The sequence below is a fragment of the Vicia villosa genome, unplaced genomic scaffold (assembly GCF_029867415.1).
Source record: "Vicia villosa cultivar HV-30 ecotype Madison, WI unplaced genomic scaffold, Vvil1.0 ctg.000920F_1_1, whole genome shotgun sequence".
Taxonomy (NCBI): domain Eukaryota; kingdom Viridiplantae; phylum Streptophyta; class Magnoliopsida; order Fabales; family Fabaceae; genus Vicia; species Vicia villosa.
In genome coordinates, this window is record NW_026705414.1 from 301,852 (window position 1) to 324,311 (window position 22,460).

Genomic DNA, 22,460 nt, shown 5'->3' on the forward strand with positions numbered 1-22,460 from the left:
GAGATTAAAAATGTGGGAATTAGAATTAGAAGAATATGTAACACTAATTAATTATCCTAATATATCAATAAGATTGAGGCTATGATATTAGGGCTAAAATTGGAAGACAGGTTGGTGAAACTCATATTTAGAGTTTGCCATTTTTTTTGTTTTTTTGTTTATATTTTTTCAGTTTCATTTTTGCTACTAGTTTTTTTTTCTTCTTGTTTAATGTCATGTATTTTAGGTTGTCTTTAACATGATATAGTTTATTTTGTTAAATTTTATTTATAGTGTTTTTTAATATATTTAACTAAGTTTTGGTTTAACTTATTCTAGTTAATTTATGTAAAATAAGCCTATTGAATATGATGGTTGAGTAGTTTGTTGTTATGATTAATATTCATAGGGTGACTTGTTGTATCTTAAAGTTTATCCACTATTAGAAATACACGTATTACCTGCGGAATTTGCTGCGGAAAATATTCCGCAGGTTTACCTGCGGATTTTCCTGGGAATTTCTTAAACAAAATAAATTTTTCTGCGGATCTAGAATTGGCAGAAAATTCCGCAGGAATACCTGCGGATTTTGCTGCGGTTTGTATATTTCAAACAGAAAATGAAACTATAATGCAGAATCCGTAGGTAAATCCGCAGGAACGTTTCCTGCGAATTTTGCTGCGGATATCAATTTTATCAAAACCAAACTATTATACAGAATCCGCAGGTAATTCCGCAGGAAAGTTTCCTGCGGATTTTGCTGCAAATTTAATTATTTTCTTAAAATAATAGTAATTTTTGTCTAAATTTTTTTAAATAATTAATTATTATATTTAATGGTTTAATCATTATATTTAATGGTTAATTGTTTAATATTATTATATTAATTAATATTTTAATGTGAATTATGTTATCTTTAAATTTTTATCTTAATTTTTTAATGAAATAAAAGGTATAAAAAAATTGGAAAAATAAAATTAATAATAGGTACTAAAAATTTTGAGAATGGGTATTGTAGATTTTTTTATAATAACTAATTTTTTAAAAAAATCTATAAGTAACTCATATTTCAAAAATATTACCTCAATAATCATGTTTGGCCATTTTATATTGCGCCTTCTTTTTTTAAAAAATTTTAATAGCCCATGAATTTACTGTTACTTACGGATTTACTTGCTAATTGGACATTAAAATATTTTACCGCAGGTAACTGATTTTTTTTAAAAAGGTGACGTCATATGGAATATCGACTACATGAAAAACACCCCAAACATGGTTGACGATTTCTCAATGCATCCCATAGATCTTTTTGACACCAAACAAAATTTCATTTATACCCCCAACTTTCGTAGATGCATATTCAGAAACACCCTTTTTAAAAAAAACTTCGTAGGTATTAATTAAAAAAATTAAATATATTTTGATTAAAATTTTAAATATATATATATATATATATATATATATATATATATATATATATATATAAATGAGAAAATGGATGATTCACTGACACTGTCAATTATTTTTACGCTGTCAACTAATGACAACTATGTATCCTGCCAACTATATATATTAACGTGAATTAATTATATATTAGAATATTATATTATTTAATATAATTTTAGTAATATATTTTAATTTAAAACAATTTTCTACCACTAAAACAATACCTTCAATTGATATTTCTTTAAAACAAAAATTATCTATCATTTACTAATTTCTCTTTTAAAATATGGCCTCTTAATTTAAATTTAAATTAAAACAAAAAAAAAAATCAAGGAAAGGAAGTGGAAAAGAGACCAACAATAATGCTAAGGGCTTCCATAGGGATTTCAATTCCTACGTCTCTTTCTACACGGTAGTATCAAAATCTAATGGGAAAAGATGAAGATAAAAGTTCAGAAGCATAGCCAACCTACAAAGCTGAGAAACTTTCAGATAAAGAGTTTCACGGTTATGTTTGGTGTTCGCAAGGGTTTTCTGTTCAGAATCGAGTTGCTACTCAGTTTTGTTTAGGTTCTAGTTTAGAGGTTTCGACTCAGTGCAGAGTTTGGATTCGAGCAGAGCTTTTTCACAGTATAGATTTTGCATTCGAGCCAAGTTTTTGGTACAGGTTTGTTTCTAATTCAAATATTTTTTTCAGTTTAGAATTTGATTTACTTTCTGTTCAGAATTGGTTGCGTTTTGAATTCTTGCATTTTTACGGTTTCGACTCAATTACCGGTTCTACTACAGTTTGATTGTGATTCGATTTCGGTGCAGTTTTTGGTTTGAATTAAAATTAAAGTGAGTATACAACATAATAAGCTAAATTGGATGAGAGCTTACCGGTTGAAATGAAGAAAAATGCAGAATTTGTCCTCGCTCGCAAGGTGTTCGATAAAATGTCCCAACCGAATTCGTCAGTCTTCTTCTTCCGCTCTCAACATTTTCATAATGCCTTAATTTCATTAACATGTGGGAAAATTTAGAAAACTAGTCTATATTTATCTTTCTTTTAGAAGAAAACTAATATAAAAAAAAACACCTATAACACCTAGTAATTTTATGAGAATTAACTCTTCATAAGAATTAAAAACCAAGTAGTTAGACCTCTTTAAAATATTGTTCTACTGCCGGCAAAAGCAGAAGCATCAATCTAACATCGCAAAACTGTATATATTTTTTTATATTATGAATCATATTTATCAAAACAGTTAGATACACCGTTCAGTTTGAAGTGGACTTTATTTACACATTGGCACGTCAAAACGTGGGAACCTCTTTCAATTTCCTAAGGTCAACCCCAACGTGATGCCTACCACACACTTACATACTCTTTATTTCTTTCTTAAAACCTTATATATACATATATAGTGCAATGTGTCATGCATAAGGCAAATCAGTGTTTATATTTACTAGTCACATTTTCTGAGTTTAAAGCAAGCTGCAAATTTATTAACCATCATGAAGAACTTAAGCATCTCTTTGTGCATGGTTATGACAGTACTACTTGTTGGATTAGGTGGAAGTGTAGCTTCTGGCTTCAACTATGGCGATGCTCTTGACAAGAGTTTGTTGTTCTTTGAAGCACAAAGATCCGGTAAGTTACCAACGGAAGAGCAGCGAATCAAATGGCACGCTGATTCTGGTCTCAAGGATGGAATTCAGCAAGGAGTAAACGGTTTATATTAAATTCTTATGTTTGTTACTACAGGTAGAGTTGGTGGGAGGGTACTATGATGCAGGTGATCATGTCAAGTTTGGGCTGCCGATAGCTTACAGTGTGACAATGCTTGCATGGGGAGCTATTGAGTTTAGCAAGGAAATGACCGACTTAAACCAAATCGGACATACTCTACGGGCCATTAAATGGGGAACTGATTATTTCGTCAAAGCGCATACTCAACCTAATGTTCTTTGGGGACAGGTAAAACCAGTGCAACTAATCTGGTTGAATGTTAAGTGTGCTTATGGCATAATAAACTATTGATTTTCTCTGAAACTTCAGGTGGGTGATGGAGTTTCTGATCACTACTGCTGGGAACGTGCTGAAGACATGACGACTTCAAGAACGGCCTATAAAATTGATGAACAACATCCTGGTTCTGATCTTGCAGGTGAAACTGCAGCTGCGTTGGCGGCTGCAGCGATAGCTTTCAGGACATACAACTCTTCTTACTCTAATCTCTTGTTAGTCCATGCAAAACAGGTAAGTGAATACTAGCAATATGCTCTCTGATTCGCGGAGATTTTCTCAAAATTTACTTTTGTTGTGGAGTTATTAATATTCCTCTATCTGTTGCAGCTCTTCACGTTCGCAGATAGATACAGAGGGCTATATGATGAGTCCCTATCCTGAGCTCACCAATTCTATGCTTCTTCTGGCTATTCAGTGAGTAAACATTTCTCTATTATTTCTTGCCTCCTTGTTAGTATACATCTAATTGTATCTAAAACCACTTCTTTGGTGAAAAAGGATGAATTGTTATGGGAAATTAGTTATTTGATTGAAGGCTAGGCTGAAGCGTTAATTTCATTAACTTGCAGTGGTTTTGATGATTTGTGTTACTAAAGTTGCCAAGTCTGCTTTAAATAATGCCTTGGCTGAATGCGGAGATGATATGAGTGACACTACATCTAACTCAGAACAGCCCATTGTCACGGAACCTTTAGTAGATCTCAGCCAGCCTCTTCTTAATGAGGTAGATCAGAATCAAGACAATCGACAACAGTAAACACATAAACTACAGTGTAAATTCTTACTCCACCCCCACCTTCTAAAGGTTATTTATGTTTTTTTTTTTTCTGACAAAAAAATGCTTAAGCAGTTGCTGCTAGTTGCTACTTATCTGTGATTTGTATTGTTCCAACAATAGAATTGGTTAATTATATAATGAAGATGAGGGCATTGTATATGTATAACAGCAGAAAAGTTCATAGTATGAACTATTCCTGATTTTGTGTTAGTTTGTATTTTTTATTTTGGATTGTGGCTCTATACTCGATTTTTTCCCTCTCCTAATCGACAGTGGCTAGTATTTTCACGGTTGTTGTTCATAAAGCAAATAAAAATGAAAATCTAATAAACTGGTGATTCAATAATATATGGTGAGTACTTTGTTCTTTATTTTACCTTTGTATACTGATAGAGAAGCAAATAATAATTTAGGTTTTTTTTTAAATTTAGAAATACATTACCTGCGGATTTACCGTTCCTGTGGATTTATCTGCGGAATTACCAGCGGAATTTACTGCGGATTTACCTGCGGACATTTTCCTGCGGATTTACCTGTGGATTTTCCTGCGGAATTTCCTGCCAAAAATATTACCCACGAAGGTTTTAGCTGGGGACCAAATACCGCAGGAAAATCCGCAGGAAACACGTTTCCTGCGGAAATTTTGCTCAAATCCGCAGGTAAATCCGCAGGAAAACAGAGTATTTCTAGTAGTGATCCTTAAATTTTTGGTTTATTTTTTAGTTTCAATATGGCAACTTCCATTCTCACACATCGTTTTAAAGTTTTTGTTAATTAACAGATCATCCTTGTGAGGAAGGTGGCTTGATTTTATCACAATTGACATTTGAAGAAGATAGCCAAAATATGAGTCTAAATTTAGAAGTGTTGATATTTGGTAACATCTTACAAGAGGTTAGACACTTCTAATTAACTTATTGTAGAGGACAAATATAGTATAGTGGAATGAACAACATTATATCTCAAAAACTTGAATATAATTGTGTATAAGTTTTTTGTTATTTTTAAAAATTTAAAAGTAAGGAAGAAATACTCTATTGAATTTTCATAACATTTCTTAATACAAATATAGTATTAGCTTATTCTAAGCACTATTGAAACGTGGTTTGAGAGGAAGAATGAGATAATACATGGACTCGAGTGCGTAGTGAGGTTTATATATGTCATGTAGTTGATTTTCAAGTCCCTAGAGTAGAGAGGGGCACTGGTGTTTCGAGTACTTGAATGCACTCGAATGTCGTTGTGATCTCGGGATTTATCTTTCGCTGTTGATTTCATCTTATAAGTCTTCCTTCATTTTGGGTCGTAGATTTGTCTCTCTTGTCTTCTTATATAAGGATTTCCCCTTACTATGAACATTTTTTTCCTTCTTGCTCAAATGTTTTACTTCTCGCGAGTTTCCTTCTATTCTTCCTTGGATTCAATCGATATTGTTTGATTTGTTCATTTGCCTATTCTCTCTAGATTTTGCATTCCTTCGCTATTTTTAAGCTTCTATGTGGTTTCTTAATTATTTTTTTGTTTATACATCTGCTGTTTCTCTGAGGTAGTATTACTTTCTCTCTTCATCTTATTATTGTTGTTCTTATTCTTTCTTCAACAATGGAAAACCAAGGAAAGTCATACATGAACTTTGTCGACTCATCTAGTAGGGATGAAATAAGATATGCCTCTTCATGCATTTAAGTGATTCACCCAGAGCTATTGGACTTGTTTTTTCCAGCGATTATATCTCTCTCGTATGAAGGTTATACAAATTAGCAATAGTTCTGACTCTAGGAGTAGTTATGATGATGTGGTAATGAATATGGAAGTCCATAAGGTGATTAGGATCTGAAGGAGCTCGTCTAGCAGAATAATGGAGATAACCCATTTAGGCTTGACAGTATGGAGGTTGGTTATGGTTTCACTTTCCTTGAAGTGTTTGTTGTGAACTCGTATAGGGTTGAGGATTATCATAGTAACTTGACAGTCCATGTTTATATTAAGGCTTTTAGGACTCTGAACGGTCGGAAACTTAATGATGACAAAATAAGGAGGTATCTTGAATCTCGGGAATGCGCTAGAACTCACGGTTTTGATTTTTTATATTTATTGACAATAAGGAGGAGATGGTACGAATGGGGAAACAAAATCTCCAACTTGTGGCCAGTGTTATCAATATCCTTGGGTGGAAAATGAGGTATTGGGTACGACCTCCACCTTTTAACTAGGTACATAGGTTGGAAATGTTTACAGTTATGTGGGCCCATATTTACATTGGTCAGTCTCACACCTAAATTATCTGATAAAATGTTATGTAGCTCCTTTGATGGAAGTACGTCGCCTTTTCACGAGTGTCTATTTTCCAGAATATGGATCTTACTCCCCTTCAATGAATTTAAAGTAGGGATTTATAATCATATCAGATCTCCCCATCTCAACTTTATCTAGTGAACTAGGCATATGTGAAAGTATTTTAATACTAGCGCAAGTACAAAGGTCGTACTCTAACTTTAAAGTTTCTCTTCCAATTGTTCAACGTGCATCCACTTCTGGTAATATGAAGCAGAGGAAATGGTTGCTCTTATTTTGCTAAGAAAATAAAATATTTGATGTTTTTGTTGACAGCTTTAAGAACTTCAATGTTAGTTGTTTGTCAAAGTCGTTACACACTCAATTTTGTGTGCTCTTCTATAGTGCTTCTCATCTTGCCCCCAAGGTCGGATCTACCTAGATGTTAGGACAAATTCCCCAAGTATTGGAATCATAATCATTTCTTAGAGACTTCAAACATGTATGTGACTTCACCAGACGAATTGAAACCCGAAAAGAGGGCTTGAATGCTGACCTCATCGCTTTCTAGGAAAGCTTGGGCTTTTTGGAAGTGGCTGGTTCAGATGTATCGGTGTCTCGAAAGCAAAAATGGTACATTAAAACACAATTTATAGTAGAGGTGTCTAATTGTCAAGAAAGAAAAGATATATTTGATGTGAAATGTGAGTTACTTTTATAATTGTACTCTGTTATCGCTTTGGTATATACCTTAAAATGTTTGTTCATTTTGTCTTGTAGATAGCATGAGTGTCATCCAAGATATAATGAAGAGGAATGGGTGTTAGCAAAGAATACACTTACCCCTCATCCGAGTTCATCTATGAATGTTATTTCCTCGACAGAGGATGCTGATCTAGAAGAAAGTAACATTCCAAACCCAGAGCAAACAAATTAACATTTTGGTCTAAAAGGCATAACAAATCATAACCAACCATCTTCTATGACCTGCATAAAAAAATCCAATGAAAAGTCGGGGGATCGTGTCATGGAACGTTTGAAGGTAATTAGGGATGACTCCTTGTCAAGGGGTATGGGAAAATGTGCAAACAAAGAACCTCCCTCCAAGAGGCCTATTCGACGATGCTTTAGGTCGATTTGGTGGTCATGGGGCAACCAAAGTGTATCGCTCACCTACTCCATGCAACGATTCCTCCTTACTAAAGAGCCCTGGACTACAAAAGATGTTTAGGATAATTACCCTGAGGGGGATTATACTTACTTTCAAATGTTGACCGAGACGTCCAAGAATAAGGTAATGGTCTAGATATCCTACCACATTCATTAAGTCGTTGTAGTACTATTTTGGCTCCATACAACATGAAGAGGGAGAAATAAAATTTGAATAAGCAACATGATGATGTCCTTCTTGAACGAGTTAGTCTTCAAAAGGATCTTGCTAAAGTAAAAGAGAAAATAAATTCTTCTAAAAAAAAGTGGAGGATCATGGTACCCTTTTCTCTCTTGCTGCCAAGGTTAAGCTCTAAAAAGGGATTTTGAAGGAGAATGAGGCATAATTGGCTAAGATCAAGAAATATTTGGCCGACACTCGACTCCCTTAATACTTCAACGAGGACGGTGACATAGTTGGAGGTCTTATTAGAAGCGGATAAGTAAGATTCTTCTAAGAAGGTGAAGTCCTATGAAAACCAACTAAAGTGCGGAATAAGCTCGAAGACTGCGTTAACTTAGAAATATAACTCATGTTGGTCTTCTTCAACAATTCTTTGAGTAAGGCCAAGTTGTCTTGTCTAGGAGCGAAGATTTTGTGGGAGTATATCGACACATAGAAATAGGTTGTGGAGGGGGAGTTGATGGCTTTGTTGCCAATAGTGGAGTTGGTTGCGGCCTAATCTTTTACGAATGTTAACTATATCCTTTCATCTTTATGAATAAATTTACTTTTTACTCTTGTGGGCACAATTTGTTTTATTGTTTTCTTTCATGAATGATTTTACTTTCATCATTGTACATCTTTAATAATTTTGTGTCACCATTGTGCATCCTTAAAGGTTTTTTCTCCATCATTATCTTGACGTCTATAGGGTGTTGGTGTAAGCCCTTTTTCCCCATCATTATTTTGACGTCTATAGGGTGTTGGTGTAAGTCTTAAAGGCCAATAGTTTTGTTAGAATTTGGTACTTGTATTGAATTGTTTATTAATAATAAAATGCATTTCTTTGATATGTTTGTATTTTTAAAATAATATAGTCTCTAGAATAGATAGTTCGTTTACTGAAACATTAAGTGTATCTTAAGCATAAGATCCTATTAAACATAATGACAATATTTTTAATGTATCTATAGTCAAGCTTTAGAGTAAAGTGAGATAACATTAAAGCACTGAGACTATTATTTGGATAGACAGATGATGACATCCCATGGATCATAGAAAAGAGCTATTAAATCTTCACAAAGATATGAACATTATGAGTAATATATCTATTGGATTGACCCGCCGTGAGAATGCTACATATAATGTTATGCAAGTATCATAAGTTATTCTCAAGGTGATCATGCCACCATTCGACCTGAAACCACCATGGATCTAGATGTGGAGTTGAGAACATTATTGCTAATAAAACATTGTCAATAACAGAATGACCATCATGTTTATATGACTTGGATGTTCCTTGTTGACTATGCTTCAGAATTTGACTTTTGTATGGTGAAGCAGCGATACTTCAATCATCTATAATGGATATAAACACGACCGATCCATTTATATATGATATAATATAAATAACTCTTATGCAATGGTAGTATATTAATATACGGTTTTATTTCGTCCATTCGATTAGTTGATGATTGTCTTTCATTTGAATGATCAATGTTCACTCTGCTTCATAATTCGATATTTGTATGGTGATGCAATTAGATTTTGAGCAGTCAAATTGAATAATTGATCATGACATTTTTATGGTATGAATGTGTTGCATTAGAGTTTATGACGGTTTAAGAGTTATGGTGTCAAGAGTTATGCGATTAGGGTTTATGAGGCCACAAGAGTTGTGTCTTTAGGGTTTGTAAAAAGTGTCAAGTGTTGATGCAAAATACAACTCCGATTCAAAGTGAATTGCTAATTTTGAATTAGCTTTTGGGGCACTTTTCTGGAAAGCCCGCAAGGGGAACTGACCGGGTAGTGGAACCGCTAACTAACTTTGCATAGTGTAATCAGTAGCCAAAATTTTATTTAATTTATTTAATTAACATAAATTATTTAATAATAATAGTTTATTTATGACTATTGTCTTGTGGTGAGCTGTTATGCCCTTAGTCTTATTTTATTTTTGTTTTGAGATTTTAAATATGACATGTGTGTCGTGTTTTTCTCTATACCCTATTTATCTAATTTCTTTTCTCATCTCACTCCCTCATATGTAAAATGAGTATTCTTTGATGTGATGTAATGTAATAAAGAAAAGAAGAAGAAAACATCAAAGGAAAACAACCATGGAGGTCTAGCTCGGAGACACATAAATTGTTATTAGGTTTAAATTAGGATCTCTCACTAACTTGAGGGAACAATTGCGCTAGGGGCCATAACCGTACCATATATATATATATATGTATGTATGTTGATGCATATGAATGTATGCTGATTCATGTGAGAGAAGATTTATATGATAAATAAGACAGTGAGATCAAACTAATTACAAATTCTCTCAAAATAAATATTAAGTTTATGCACTGGTACAAAATACATCTAACGTAACATGCTATTACCTCAACTACTATATCAACCGAAGTAATAGCTCTTATTTAGGCACCTGCATTTTTATTTATCTTATTAAAAGACATTTTACTGTGGCCCTTATTATTAACCGTAGTAATATATTTAGGTTTACAAGCTTCCAATCCTAGCACCAACAATTGAGTCCACAATGCTCACCCTCATATTTGTACTGCCGTTGACAATAGTGTCTCGTTGCAAGGTGTCAACTTGACACCTTGCAACGGGACACTACTTCCTGGACTTTTTGATACAAGTGAGTCGGTCCCTTTCTCGAACGAAAGGGTCTGATACCATTTGTTGGGGGAGTTTTTCACTAGAGAGCATTAACACATAGTGTATGACTAGACACCTTTGTGAGAGACACACCACTTATTCACCCAAAATCTTAAGGTTATACGTGTGTGGATTTTCTCCTTATAAAGTGTTCAATCTTCTATTTTCTAATCAATATGAGACTTCTTCCTCACACTTGATTCTCAACATGATTTTTACTATTTTTCAATAGAAATATGTTAAATGTACTTAAATATCATTTAAAAAATAAAAATAAAACGTTTAAGAAAAAATTATACACTTGTCATATTTTTATTATAAAATAATAAAAAATATTTTATCTAAATTTTATCCTTTATTAAACATTCAAATTAATTTAACAGCTAAAGTGTAATTGAGCTCTATTAATTTAGAGGACTTATGACATATTTAGATAATTATTAAAAAATACACACTAACGTGAACCAATACATGAACAAACACTATACGAATGAATATACGGCAACGTAGAAAAGGCATTGTTATACGCTACTTGGCGGCATATTTTGTCAACCATAGTTTTCGATTTTCCTTCTCTCCCACTCACTCTTTTTCTCATTGTTTTCGGAGCCACTTTTTTCTACTATCTCACTTTCAATTTCAGCTACTTCTCCTTTTCTTTTTCTCCCATTCCTTTTCTTCCTTTTTGTTCTTTTACATTTTCTCGGTATTGTTGAACCAAGTAGTTGGTGGGAGCTTCTGCAGAACAGAACGTTTCTAGGTCAGACCACTTTCTGAATCTCGTCATTCTTTGTCAGATCCGTTAACTTATTTTTCACATTTTCACATATTTTTATTTATTTTTAGTTTGATTTGTATGAATACTATGCATGTGTTGTTGATGGAGTTTCACACACACTATGTTAATTGATTAGTATTAGATATTAGATAGCCAATACTAAGCAATTAATTAGGTTAAAGAATTAGGTAGACATTTGTCTTGATCAGTTTCATGGTTTGATAATTTGATTCATATTAGGATTATATGTGCAGAATGACACATCTGAACAAAGACGTGTCTGATATATGTATGTGTTTGATGTCTGATATGTGTCTATCCAACACGTTTCTGTGTCCACACATGGATTCATGTGATTAGTTATTTATTTATTTTTAAATTATTAAATTTATTGATATCATTTTCCTGTGTCCATGTTTTGCTTTGTAGATGATCATTTGAGTTGAGATGGGTAAATGTATTTTGTCAAACCTTTGTTTGACTTTGTTTGACAATTTGAATGATACTTGTGAGGCTAAAAGATCAGGATCGAGTGCTGTTTGGAATGATTTATTTGAGCATATCAACTTTCTAAGTTAGTTTGGAAGAGCCTATAGAAAGAACTTATGATAGGTCTATACTCTATAGTGTTTTTCAAGCTTATTTCCATAAGCTTTTCATTATTGCTTATTAAAGCATATTATAGTAACATGAACATATTTTTTTTTAACTTATATGATAAACACTTATGGCGAAAGTTATAGCGAAAGTTCTTGAGATTAACGATTTGAATAGAGCATTACGACGAAAGTTGATCCATGTAGTCGACCCCACTTAGTGGGATAATGTTTGGTTGTTGTTGTTGAATGATAAACACTTATGCCGATATGCATTTACCTAAATCTCCACTCCTTGTATGTTTTGTTCATTTCTAATTGCACAATGCATGTGTGTTTCATCTCATAGTGTTTTATGTAGGCTTTTGAATCAAATTATGGCTAGTGATTCTTTGGTAATCACCAATGGAAATGGCATTGATGACTTACAGCCGAATCCCCAGAGGACTTACCAAGCAGTAGTGATTGCAACCCGAGATATGGGTATTTCTAAGGATGGGGAATTACCATGGACATTGCCTACTGATCAAAAGTTTTTTGAGGATATCACAACAATAACATCTGATCCTAAGAAGAAGAATGCTGTTGTAATGGGTAGAAAATCATGGGAGGCTATCCCTCCTGAGAGCAGGCCTCTCAGTGGCCGTCTAAATGTTGTTCTGACTCGCTCGGGTAGTTTTGATATTGCAACTGCAGAGAATGTTCTTATATGTGGAAGTGTGTCGTCTGCTATGGAACTGTTGGCTGCTTCTCCTTACTGTCTTTCAATTGAGAAAGTATTTCTTACGGGCGGCGGTGAGATATTTAGGTATATATTATCTATATTTTGATCTTCATAATCACGTAAAGCTCTTTTTTTGTTGTATCTGATGATTTTTATGTACAGTGAGGCGCTTCATGGACCTGGATGTGAAGCCATCCATATTACAGAAATTGAAGCGAGCATTGAGTGTGACACTTTTATGCCTCAAATTGATTTCTCTGTATTTCATCCGTGGTACTCGTCTTTCCCTTTGGGGGAAAATGGCATCCGCTATTCTTTTAACACTTATGTGCGCGTAAGGTCTTCAACAGAAGAGTCCCAGGGTCTGAATACTGATCCAATTCTTTATGAGAGTTCAAACTCTCTAAAATTTGAGGTCAAGGATTTTTCTTTTCTTCCCAAGATTATTTTTGAGAGACACGAGGAGTACAAGTATCTTAAATTAGTTGAAGAAATCATTTCTGAAGGTACAACTAAGGACGATAGGACAGGGACTGGTACCTTGTCCATATTTGGTTCCAAGGTAACATTTTAATTGGTTTGTTTGTTGTGGAGTTTCTCTGATTTACATGCTGACCCCCCTCTATAATTTCACAGATGAGATTTAATCTGCGAAAAAGCTTTCCACTTTTAACAACTAAGGTATGTCCAACTTTTGATTCAAAATTTGTATAATCTACAGTGGAAAGTAATTTGTTAAATATGTTGTCATTTTCTTTTTCTATCATTTGGATGTGATTATTATTTGTGGTTACCACTTTGAATCTTTATGGAGAAGACAGAAGAGGAATATTTGTTTATATTTTGATCAAAAAGTTAACATGATTTCTTCATTTGGTTTCTAGAAAGTATTTTGGCGAGGGGTTGTTGAAGAGCTTCTTTGGTTTATCAGTGGCTCAACAAATGCCAAGGTAAATGATATAGTTTTCCATTTTCCAATCATCCCACACACGAGCACTGAACATGTAAGGAGACTTGAGGCTGCTGTACTTGATATTATTTGAACACTTGAGCTTGGCTTTTAATATAGCTAGAGTTGTGGCTTGGTAATCAGTTATTGTTTTGCTCTCCTAGGTTCTCAAAAACTATGCTTCTGAATCAAAATTCAGTTATACTAGTGCTTTGCATGATGTACTTCTCTTAGGTTCCAAAGAATGTCACATTGATTCATTGGATATGAATGACTAATGAATACGGTGAATTTTATTCTTAAAAATACTATTTTAACAGGTGCTGCAGGAAAAAGGCATTCATATATGGGACGGCAATGCATCGAGAGAATACCTTGACAGGCAAGCATGACTATCTAGTTTATTTATCGCAGATTTTTCTTTTCCATGCAGTTATTAACTGGATCTGCAATTTCTTTTTCAGCATTGGTTTGAAAGAAAGGGAGGAAGGAGACTTAGGACCTGTTTATGGGTTTCAGTGGAGGCACTTTGGTGCAAAGTAGGTGGATTGTGCCTTTCTCTCTGCCCGTCATTACACTATTTTATGGGATTGGTTAGCTCATTGCTTAATGTGTCACATTCTGTAGGTATACTAACATGCACGAGGACTACTCCGGCCAAGGATTTGATCAGCTTTTAGATATTATTAATAAGATAAAGCATAATCCTGATGATCGACGCATCGTCCTCTCAGCATGGAATCCATCTGATCTAAAATTAATGGCCCTTCCGCCTTGCCACATGTTTGCACAGGTCTGCAGCTGTATTTGGGTTTCTCTTTAGAACTCTGTATGTGTATGTTTATTTGTATATCTATTTTAAAGTTTTCTCTACTTCATTTTTTGTTTGTGCAGTTCTATGTGGCAAATGGGGAGTTATCATGTCAAATGTATCAAAGATCTGCCGACATGGGCCTCGGTGTGCCGTTTAATATTGCATCTTATGCGCTCTTGACATGCATGATTGCTCATGTTTGTGGTAAGTAAATTATATGTACTTGGATGTACAAGACACCTTAATTATGTAAGTTTATAGGTTTGATAGAGTTTGAACTTTGAAGACGGAAAATTTACAACTGACTATCCATCACTTCTTGTCAGACCTTGTCCCAGGTGATTTTATCCATGTTATTGGGGATACACATGTTTACCGCAATCATGTGAGGCCTTTGCAGGAACAGCTCCAAAACCTGCCAAAACCTTTTCCGGTATGTGGGCGTGTATAAGAAAATCATTTGATTTGATGTACATGCCTTCAAGACTCGCATTAATTGCCTTTTCCTTGTTGACTACCTAAACTTATTTCAGATTTTGAAGATAAATCCAAAGAAGAAAGACATAGATTCTTTTGTGGGTGCTGATTTCAAGCTCATAGGCTATGATCCTCACCAGAAGATAGAAATGAAGATGGCTGTTTAGGAATCTATGAGATTCTCAATCCCTTCTTGAGGCTGTTGTGCTTTTTGAAACAAGGCAAGTAATATGTCTTTTATTGATTCTTCTTTTAACTATTTTAAAGGAAAATACATAGGTAGTTTAAGGTGCATTTTTAAAAAATATATCTAGTATGTTCTTACTGAAGTGTTGCATTTTCATTTGTTTCAGGCTTATCTAAAGGAGGTTTGTGATAAATTTATGGACAACTAATAGGAAACTAGTTGGAAACACTTCAAACTTTACTTATTTTACATTTACAATTCTGAATCCTTTAGTTCCACGCGTGTCGTGGCTCTGAGGTGATATAACTTAACATTTTCACATCTTTCCGGTGAAGACGTGCTGGTATAATTTTGAATGATCAGCAACTTCGCGTTTTAAGATAAATGGTGTCTTTGTGTTGGCTATTTGGCTGTAATTTATTACCACCCTCGCCTCAAACCGAAAGAATGGAGGATAGAGTTACATGACTGTTGGATGTTGTCTTGCTATATTATTCTCTTTGCTTTGTCACATCATTAGACACTATGTTTCTTAATTCTGATGTGATTGTATGCTGCTGTGGATACACAAGCCATTAATCTCGCTTATGGCACGAAGCTACAGTAGACTAGTCTGAACACTTTTATAATAATGGACTAATGGTGCACACTTCTCGCTGTTTCTTTCAGCAATAACAAAGAGAACTCTAATGGCGTACCACCAGCAAATTTAAGGTGAATTTTGAAGATTTCAACTTATTTTTGTTAAAAACTGCAAAAGAAAAACTTTATGCACCCCATGATATTGGTTATTTTATTTTTTTCACTTTTTGAAAACCTTCTCTGCCATCAGATTTTGCATCTCTTGTTCTCTTCCTCCTCACTAATTTCATTAGAGAAAATTTAGGTAAAGAATGCTGTGAAGACAAAGTTTCTTCATGTAAGCAAATCCCTTGCATTCATTTCATTTAATCAACACTTGAGTTTCATACTGATTCCATTCGTTCCACTCTTCATAATCATTTATTGTAAGTTGATTCCAAAGTTGCAAATCTTTGTCCTTCAATTTCACATCCCCTTCCTAGTGCGTCTCGACCAGTCTCACGAGCGATGAAGTTGAGTGTTCCCAGATTTGATGGATCTAACTCTATCGAGTGGCTATTCCAAATTGAAGCGTTCTTTGATTTTCATGAGATGCCAAATTATGCGCTCCTAGAAATCATGTCATTTCACTTGGAGGGTCGAGTTGTTGCGTGGTTCTAGTGGGCGACGCGCAACAATCTACTTCAGTCGTGGCCAATATTCTTGGATGTTGTTCACCACCATTTTGGTCCAACGCCATACGAAGATATAGAAATTGATTTGTCCTAGTTGTTGCAAATGGGGTCGGTCACCGGTTTTCAAGCCCAATTTGAGGACCTTCTGAACAAGGTCATCAGAATCTTAGAATTGTTAATTATCAGCTTCTTCATTACCGAGTTGAAACGTAACCTTCATCGTTAATTGCAATTCCATCGTCCTCATTCTCTCATCGAGGCTTTTGCAATGGCACGAGCTTCATAAGCCCGTTTAGAAGAAAATTTCCCTTAGTTGAAGAGTGGGTTTAAAGGCCTAATCTCTTCTCTTCTCCCAGCCAAAATAGATTTTCCCACAAACATAACCCCCGTCCAAACACTTATCAATCCAAAATCTCTTCTTCCACACCAAAACCTAACCCCTTCCACCATTACTCCATACACTCTCATCTAACGTACCCTTTCGCCACCTCCCCCTGACGGAGCTACGGGACAGCCGTTCTAAAGGTTTATGCTTTAAGTGTAATAAGAAATGGAATTCTATCCAACGTTATCATAGTAAGGTGTTACTCATCATTGTAGACTAAAATGACAATCCGAGCCTATAATTAGAGGGTCCACATTTCGATGAAGTTTCTGTTGACATTTCTAGCTTACATTCTTTGGCAAGTCAGCTCCAGAGTCTCTCATTACGTGTTATTTGGGTGTATGGACAACATAGTTTTCCATTCTAATTGATAGTTGGAGCACACGTAATTTCATCAAACCAATGTTAGTTGTGCGTTTAGGCTTTACTAATGACTCCTTCCTCTCGTTCAATGTGGCAACAAGTTGTGGCACGTATCAGGTGTGCCACTTTTGTTGTAAGAATGCACCAATTCTTTTACAAGGCATTTCTTTCCGTGTTGAGTTGTTTGTATTGAACATCAAAGATCCTAAGGTTGTTTTGGATTTTCCTCGACTATTATATGTAATACCCAAATTTTGTCCGAACAACTAAAAAATTTCTTTAAAAAAATTTGGATATTGGGTTAAATTTTATATGCTAATATCATGTTTAGTTTACTTTAAAAAAATCCAAAAAGAAATATTGTATATTTAATATTTATTTGATTATCATGTAACAAAGAAATAAAAACAAAAATCTAAAAAAGAACAAAAATCTAATTTGCATTTAGCTGGCCCATTTGATTTAAACCCAAAGATCCATCCATATTACAATCAACGCAAAATAACAAAAAAAACAATGACACAAAAAATAATAAAAATAATAACTAAAAAAATATAAAAATGAACAATGTTCTCTGCAGGGGCGTGTCTTGTATCCAACCCCTGTCCTTCAAAGTGCTCCATTCTTCAACAACTGTACCTCATTCTTTATTTTTATGAATCACTTTTGTTTTCTTCAACAACTTCACCTAAGAAAGGGAGGGTTTTTGGAGAGAAAGAAAACCATAATCACCTCAAAATTTGAATAAAAGCTTTTCACCCATTCAAACATCAATATTACAGTTGAAATTTAAACATCAATCATCTCCTTCAATACCAAAACAGAATAGAGAGAGTTTCTTAGAAGAAAATTTGAATCAATCAATTTAGTCATTGTATCAACAACACAATAAATTGATTCTTCAAAATCCATAAAACAATCTAAATCCAATTATAAGAAAAGGGAAGAAGGAAAATAAAACTCACAATTTGGATTCTATTCCAGCGACCACCGTAACCGCGCCACCGTGTTTCCGAATCCACCATCGTTCGTCGGCCCCCGCACCATTGCGAAATCACCTCGTCACCACCGCAGCCACCGTAACCCCTCAATTGACGCCTAGCACGCACTATCGGATATCCATGGCAACCTCTCCATGCTTTCCTTCTCTCTCTCTTTCTCGTACGCTAGTCTCTCTTGTGTTTAATTTCGACCAATTTTCTAATTTTGGCTTTAATTGTTCTCTCTTTCGATGTACAGTATTTAGATTTGCCATTTTCTTCATTTGTTTATTAAACGAGTAACCCGTGCATTTCTCATAGGGGACGCTTACGCACATTTGTTTCAAATATATATATTTTTAATATAATATATCTAGTTATTTGTAAAAAATTAATAATTAAATGTATAATTAATAAAAAAAATATTGTGATCAATACTTTTATGTTCCGTTAATAATTAATATTTTTGATCAATAACGTGTATAAATATTATTTTTGTTTAGGTATGAATGATTATCAAAATATATCTGGATAAATAGTAAACTTTCGTATATAAAAATAGTTAGATTAATAATAATTTTTTTCCGGTATACCATTTTTTGATCAAAAATATTTAGATCATAAATATCATTTTTTATATAAAAATATGTAAACCAATGATAATAAATTTTTTTCGTATATAAATATTATTTTTGTTTAGGTATCGTTTAGAAAAATATTTTGATCGATAGTAAGTTTTTGTATATAAAAATATGTAGCTCAATAATGAATTTTTTTCCATATACAATTTTTTGATAAAAGATATTTAGATCATAAATAACATTTTTTGTATATAAAAATATTTAAATTATCATATACAAATTTTATTAATAGCAATTTTTAAAATTTATTATTTATACATAATTATTTTATAATTTATTTTTAATTGTATGTAACATTTAATATTTTAAAATAGAAAAACAAAATATACAGTAGATATTAAAAAATTAAAAACTAACTTAAATACAAATTAACTGTAATTTAAAAGTAAAAAGAATGAAAATGGAAACAAATTAAATCCCTATAATCAAATTGTTTTGTGGATTTCTTTGTGTAATAACATTATTACATAAACAAGTTGCTAAATATAAACAAATTAATAGACAAAAAAATAATTACTTTTAGTGTAAGTTAAATAAATGAGCAGAGAATATTTAAAGAATACGTGTTAATCACAAGTATAAAAAAAAATGAAAAGTCAATCATACAACTAACATAAATTTTATTTTTATTTTCTTTAATTGTATAAAAAATGTAATAACATGTGCGTTCACACAAATTTTGATATGATTACTCGTGCGTTCACATAGTATTGATGTGTTACCCGTGTATCAACATGGGTACACGTATGATACGCACGCTTTTGATTTTAAAATATAATAAAATAAAATAAATGAAATGAAAAAAACAAAATTGCCTAATCAAAATAGTGTATTATTTACAAAAGAGATAATAAATTGGTTTCAATATTTTGTGCGTGTATAAAAAAATTTAAATCCACAAAAGAATTATATTTGCAAGAATAGGAAAAAAAGATTGATTATATATATATATATATATATATATAGTGTTTAATATATTTTTAATAAATAAATAAATGTGAAATATTGATATTTTATTGAAAATAGTTAGAAAAAAAAGTGTAAAGAAACAAATATGGAAAAAAATTATGAGTATGAATATAAACTATTGATTTTATAACGTTGAGTCATTAATTGAAAATAGCTATGAATATTTATTTGGTAAAAATATAGTATGTTTCTAATCTCATTTCTTTGTAATTATTAAAAATTTAAATGATGATGAGTGAGTGTATTTGAAGCATGGGAAAAGAAGAGAGTGTGAATTGCTGAGTCTTTCTGTGTATTGTGATTGAAAATGTTGAGTATAAGATTAGAAAAAGTTGTATTAAGAAGGTAAATGAAAAGTGTAATATAATATGATCTAATTTTAAAAATTTAAACATAAGAAAGGAATATAAAAAGAAAGCTATTAGAAAATTATGTGATATAGAGAAAGCAAGAAAGAATTTTGACCAATTTTTTAATTTTGACTTTAGTTGTTCTCTCTTTTGACGTACAGTATTTAGATTTGCCATTTTCTTCATTTGTTTATTAAATTTTTATGTTATACAATTTAAACAAAAATATGTTTCTGATTTTGAATACTATGGACTTTATCTAGTCATTAGTTGGGTCCAATTTATCTAAATGAAAATATCTTATCCCATCTTTAGGATTTTTAGGTCTCATGTACGTTTTTAAAAATACCCTTTGTTTTCATAGATGTATATTTGGACGCACTTTTTTCTTACTCAACGTCAAAATTTTCTGTCGATGCATATACGGAATCTGTCTGTATGTATATTTACGGAAGAAATCAAAAAATTGAAAATCAGAAAATCAACATTGAAACGAGAAAAACGACATTTGTAAATTAAAATTGGCATTACATTGATGAATTCAAGAAAAAAAAATATTACATTTCAATAGTGGACGCTTGCACATCTCTAAGATTTGCTCGACCGTTCTTCGTATCGTCGCTACCAACTCGAGCGGGATTTTCTCTTCAAAATCGCAATATGTTCGCCACATCGCCAAAACATCCTCTCGGTTATTGAGCTCAAAGTTGCTGTAAACGAAGTTCCATTCATTGTCAATTGAAGGTGAACGATACTCGAGCTTCACAGCCTTTCGTTTGTCTAGTGGATTTCGTCAATGATATCATCGAGCGAGGTGTAATAGTTGAGTTTGAACGTCCGTCTGGATGCTTTGCTATCGGAGTAGGAGACACTTGTGACATACCAACGGATGTTGATATCATATTGAGACATTTTTGTGATTGTGTAAAAGAAAACATAAGAAACCCCAAATTTATAGAAAACCTAGGTGAACATGGACCACCCATTTTCTGTCAAACATTTCATAGCTATATCCACAGAAAGAACCATGAAATTTTTGTTCCGTATGTATATCTACGGAAAATACCCAGGTACTGCATCTTAAGAAGCTTCCGTAGATATATCTCCAAGACTTTCGCTGTTACATTTTTTGTAGCAGAACAGAATAATAAAGAAAATGAGTATTCTGCAGTTGGAAAAATTTGATAATAATAAGGAAAGTGAGCATATTGCAGTGTTAAAAATTGGTTATATTGCAATGTTAAATAGTGAGTATATTACACTTCCAAAATTCAAAACAAATCAAAATAAATGTCACCGGCTAAATCTATTGGTGGTTCCATCTTGGACTTTTCCGCATTTGATTCCTTTTCAATATTGTTCAATCTTTCGAATTCGTGCATCCTATCAACAAAAAGATCCGGCCACGTCTCGACATTTGCGGCATGATGAGTCGCCCATTCCAGCGACGTAGGTGGTATGTGGCATCCCGGTTTCAAGTAAACTTATACAAAATGACTTGATTTTACAAGCTATCTAATACACATGATGCAATCATTTGGATTCCTAAGTGGTACGGTGCGGAGCAGGAAAAAGGTTTCCAAAAACTTGTAATGTGTCAAGTGAATGCACACCCTATCATATGCACATGCAATAAGATGCCCCATTTCCGAGAATCTCATTCATTTTGACACTGGTGCGTGAGCACTCAACCAAGGAACAAGATATTCGTAAACCGCTTCAAATTTATCTTTCTCTCCATACTACCGCGTGTAAGAGTCTTTATTCGTCAGCGCATGACTGTTAGGATACTTTTATCTCATTGGAAAACATATATTTTCTTGTCGAATTCACCAAGAGAAATCAAATTTCTCTTCAAATCAGGAACATATATGACTTCAATCAATAACCTTATTGACTCATCATGAAGCTTGAATCTCACAGATCCAATACCTGTAATTTTGCAAGCTTTTCTATTTCCTAGCAATACAGATCCGCCATCTTGATCATATAGCTCCTTGAACAAGTATTTGTTTGGAGTCATATGCCAAATGCAAACTGAATCCATAATTCACTCATTACTTAAGTCGTTGTCTTCACTCATCTTGAATGATTACAGAGCTTGCTTCAGGTAGATGCGATTGACCAACAATTTGGTCATGTACAAACTTTTGAGTTTCGACCACAAACTCGCCGCAGTCGTCTCTTTCGAAACCTATCAAAGAATCTTATCACCAAGGCTCAATAAGATTGTGTTGTGGGCTTTCTCTACCATAGTCATTTTCTCCTTCTTCATTAATGCAACGTCCATGGTTGCGACTCCCTTCAACGCTTCTAACCAACATTATTAAACCAGTATGGTTTTCATCTTCAAGCGTCACAAACCAAAATCGTTCAATCTGGTGAACTTTTCAATATCATACTTTGTTGGTGGCATTCTTTTCCACTCTCACGGTACTAATTTGTTGTGAAA

General features: G+C 33.3%; 2 protein-coding genes across 6 annotated transcripts; both read left to right on the forward strand.

The window, feature by feature from the left end:
• The first annotated feature begins 1,697 nt into the window (after positions 1-1,697).
• LOC131632251 (endoglucanase 5-like) lies at positions 1,698-4,681 on the forward strand. 4 transcript variants are annotated; one of them, XM_058903034.1, is made up of 7 exons: positions 1,698-2,092; positions 2,242-2,380; positions 2,984-3,135; positions 3,176-3,388; positions 3,470-3,670; positions 3,767-3,853; positions 4,009-4,681. In XM_058903034.1, the coding sequence occupies exons 2-6, from the start codon at positions 2,326-2,328 to the stop codon at positions 3,818-3,820; spliced, it is 675 nt and encodes a 224-aa protein (XP_058759017.1). In that variant the 5' UTR covers positions 1,698-2,092; positions 2,242-2,325; the 3' UTR covers positions 3,821-3,853; positions 4,009-4,681. The 4 variants fall into 4 exon arrangements, with proteins under 4 accessions (XP_058759017.1, XP_058759016.1, XP_058759018.1 ...); XM_058903035.1 differs by having other exon boundaries at positions 1,700-2,380; positions 2,984-3,061; positions 4,009-4,680; XM_058903036.1 differs by lacking the exon at positions 2,242-2,380 and having other exon boundaries at positions 1,700-2,092; positions 2,984-3,061; positions 4,009-4,680.
• A 6,394-nt stretch (positions 4,682-11,075) lies between these two features.
• Positions 11,076-16,493, forward strand: LOC131632237 (bifunctional dihydrofolate reductase-thymidylate synthase-like). Of its 2 annotated transcripts, none has more exons than XM_058903020.1 (12): positions 11,076-11,299; positions 12,263-12,721; positions 12,800-13,199; positions 13,274-13,318; positions 13,522-13,587; positions 13,907-13,968; positions 14,051-14,125; positions 14,214-14,379; positions 14,481-14,604; positions 14,727-14,833; positions 14,934-15,098; positions 15,231-16,493. In XM_058903020.1, the coding sequence occupies exons 2-11, from the start codon at positions 12,291-12,293 to the stop codon at positions 15,042-15,044; spliced, it is 1,587 nt and encodes a 528-aa protein (XP_058759003.1). In that variant the 5' UTR covers positions 11,076-11,299; positions 12,263-12,290; the 3' UTR covers positions 15,045-15,098; positions 15,231-16,493. The 2 variants fall into 2 exon arrangements, with proteins under 2 accessions (XP_058759003.1, XP_058759002.1); XM_058903019.1 differs by having other exon boundaries at positions 11,077-11,299; positions 12,275-12,721; positions 15,231-16,491.
• Positions 16,494-22,460: the final 5,967 nt, after the last annotated feature.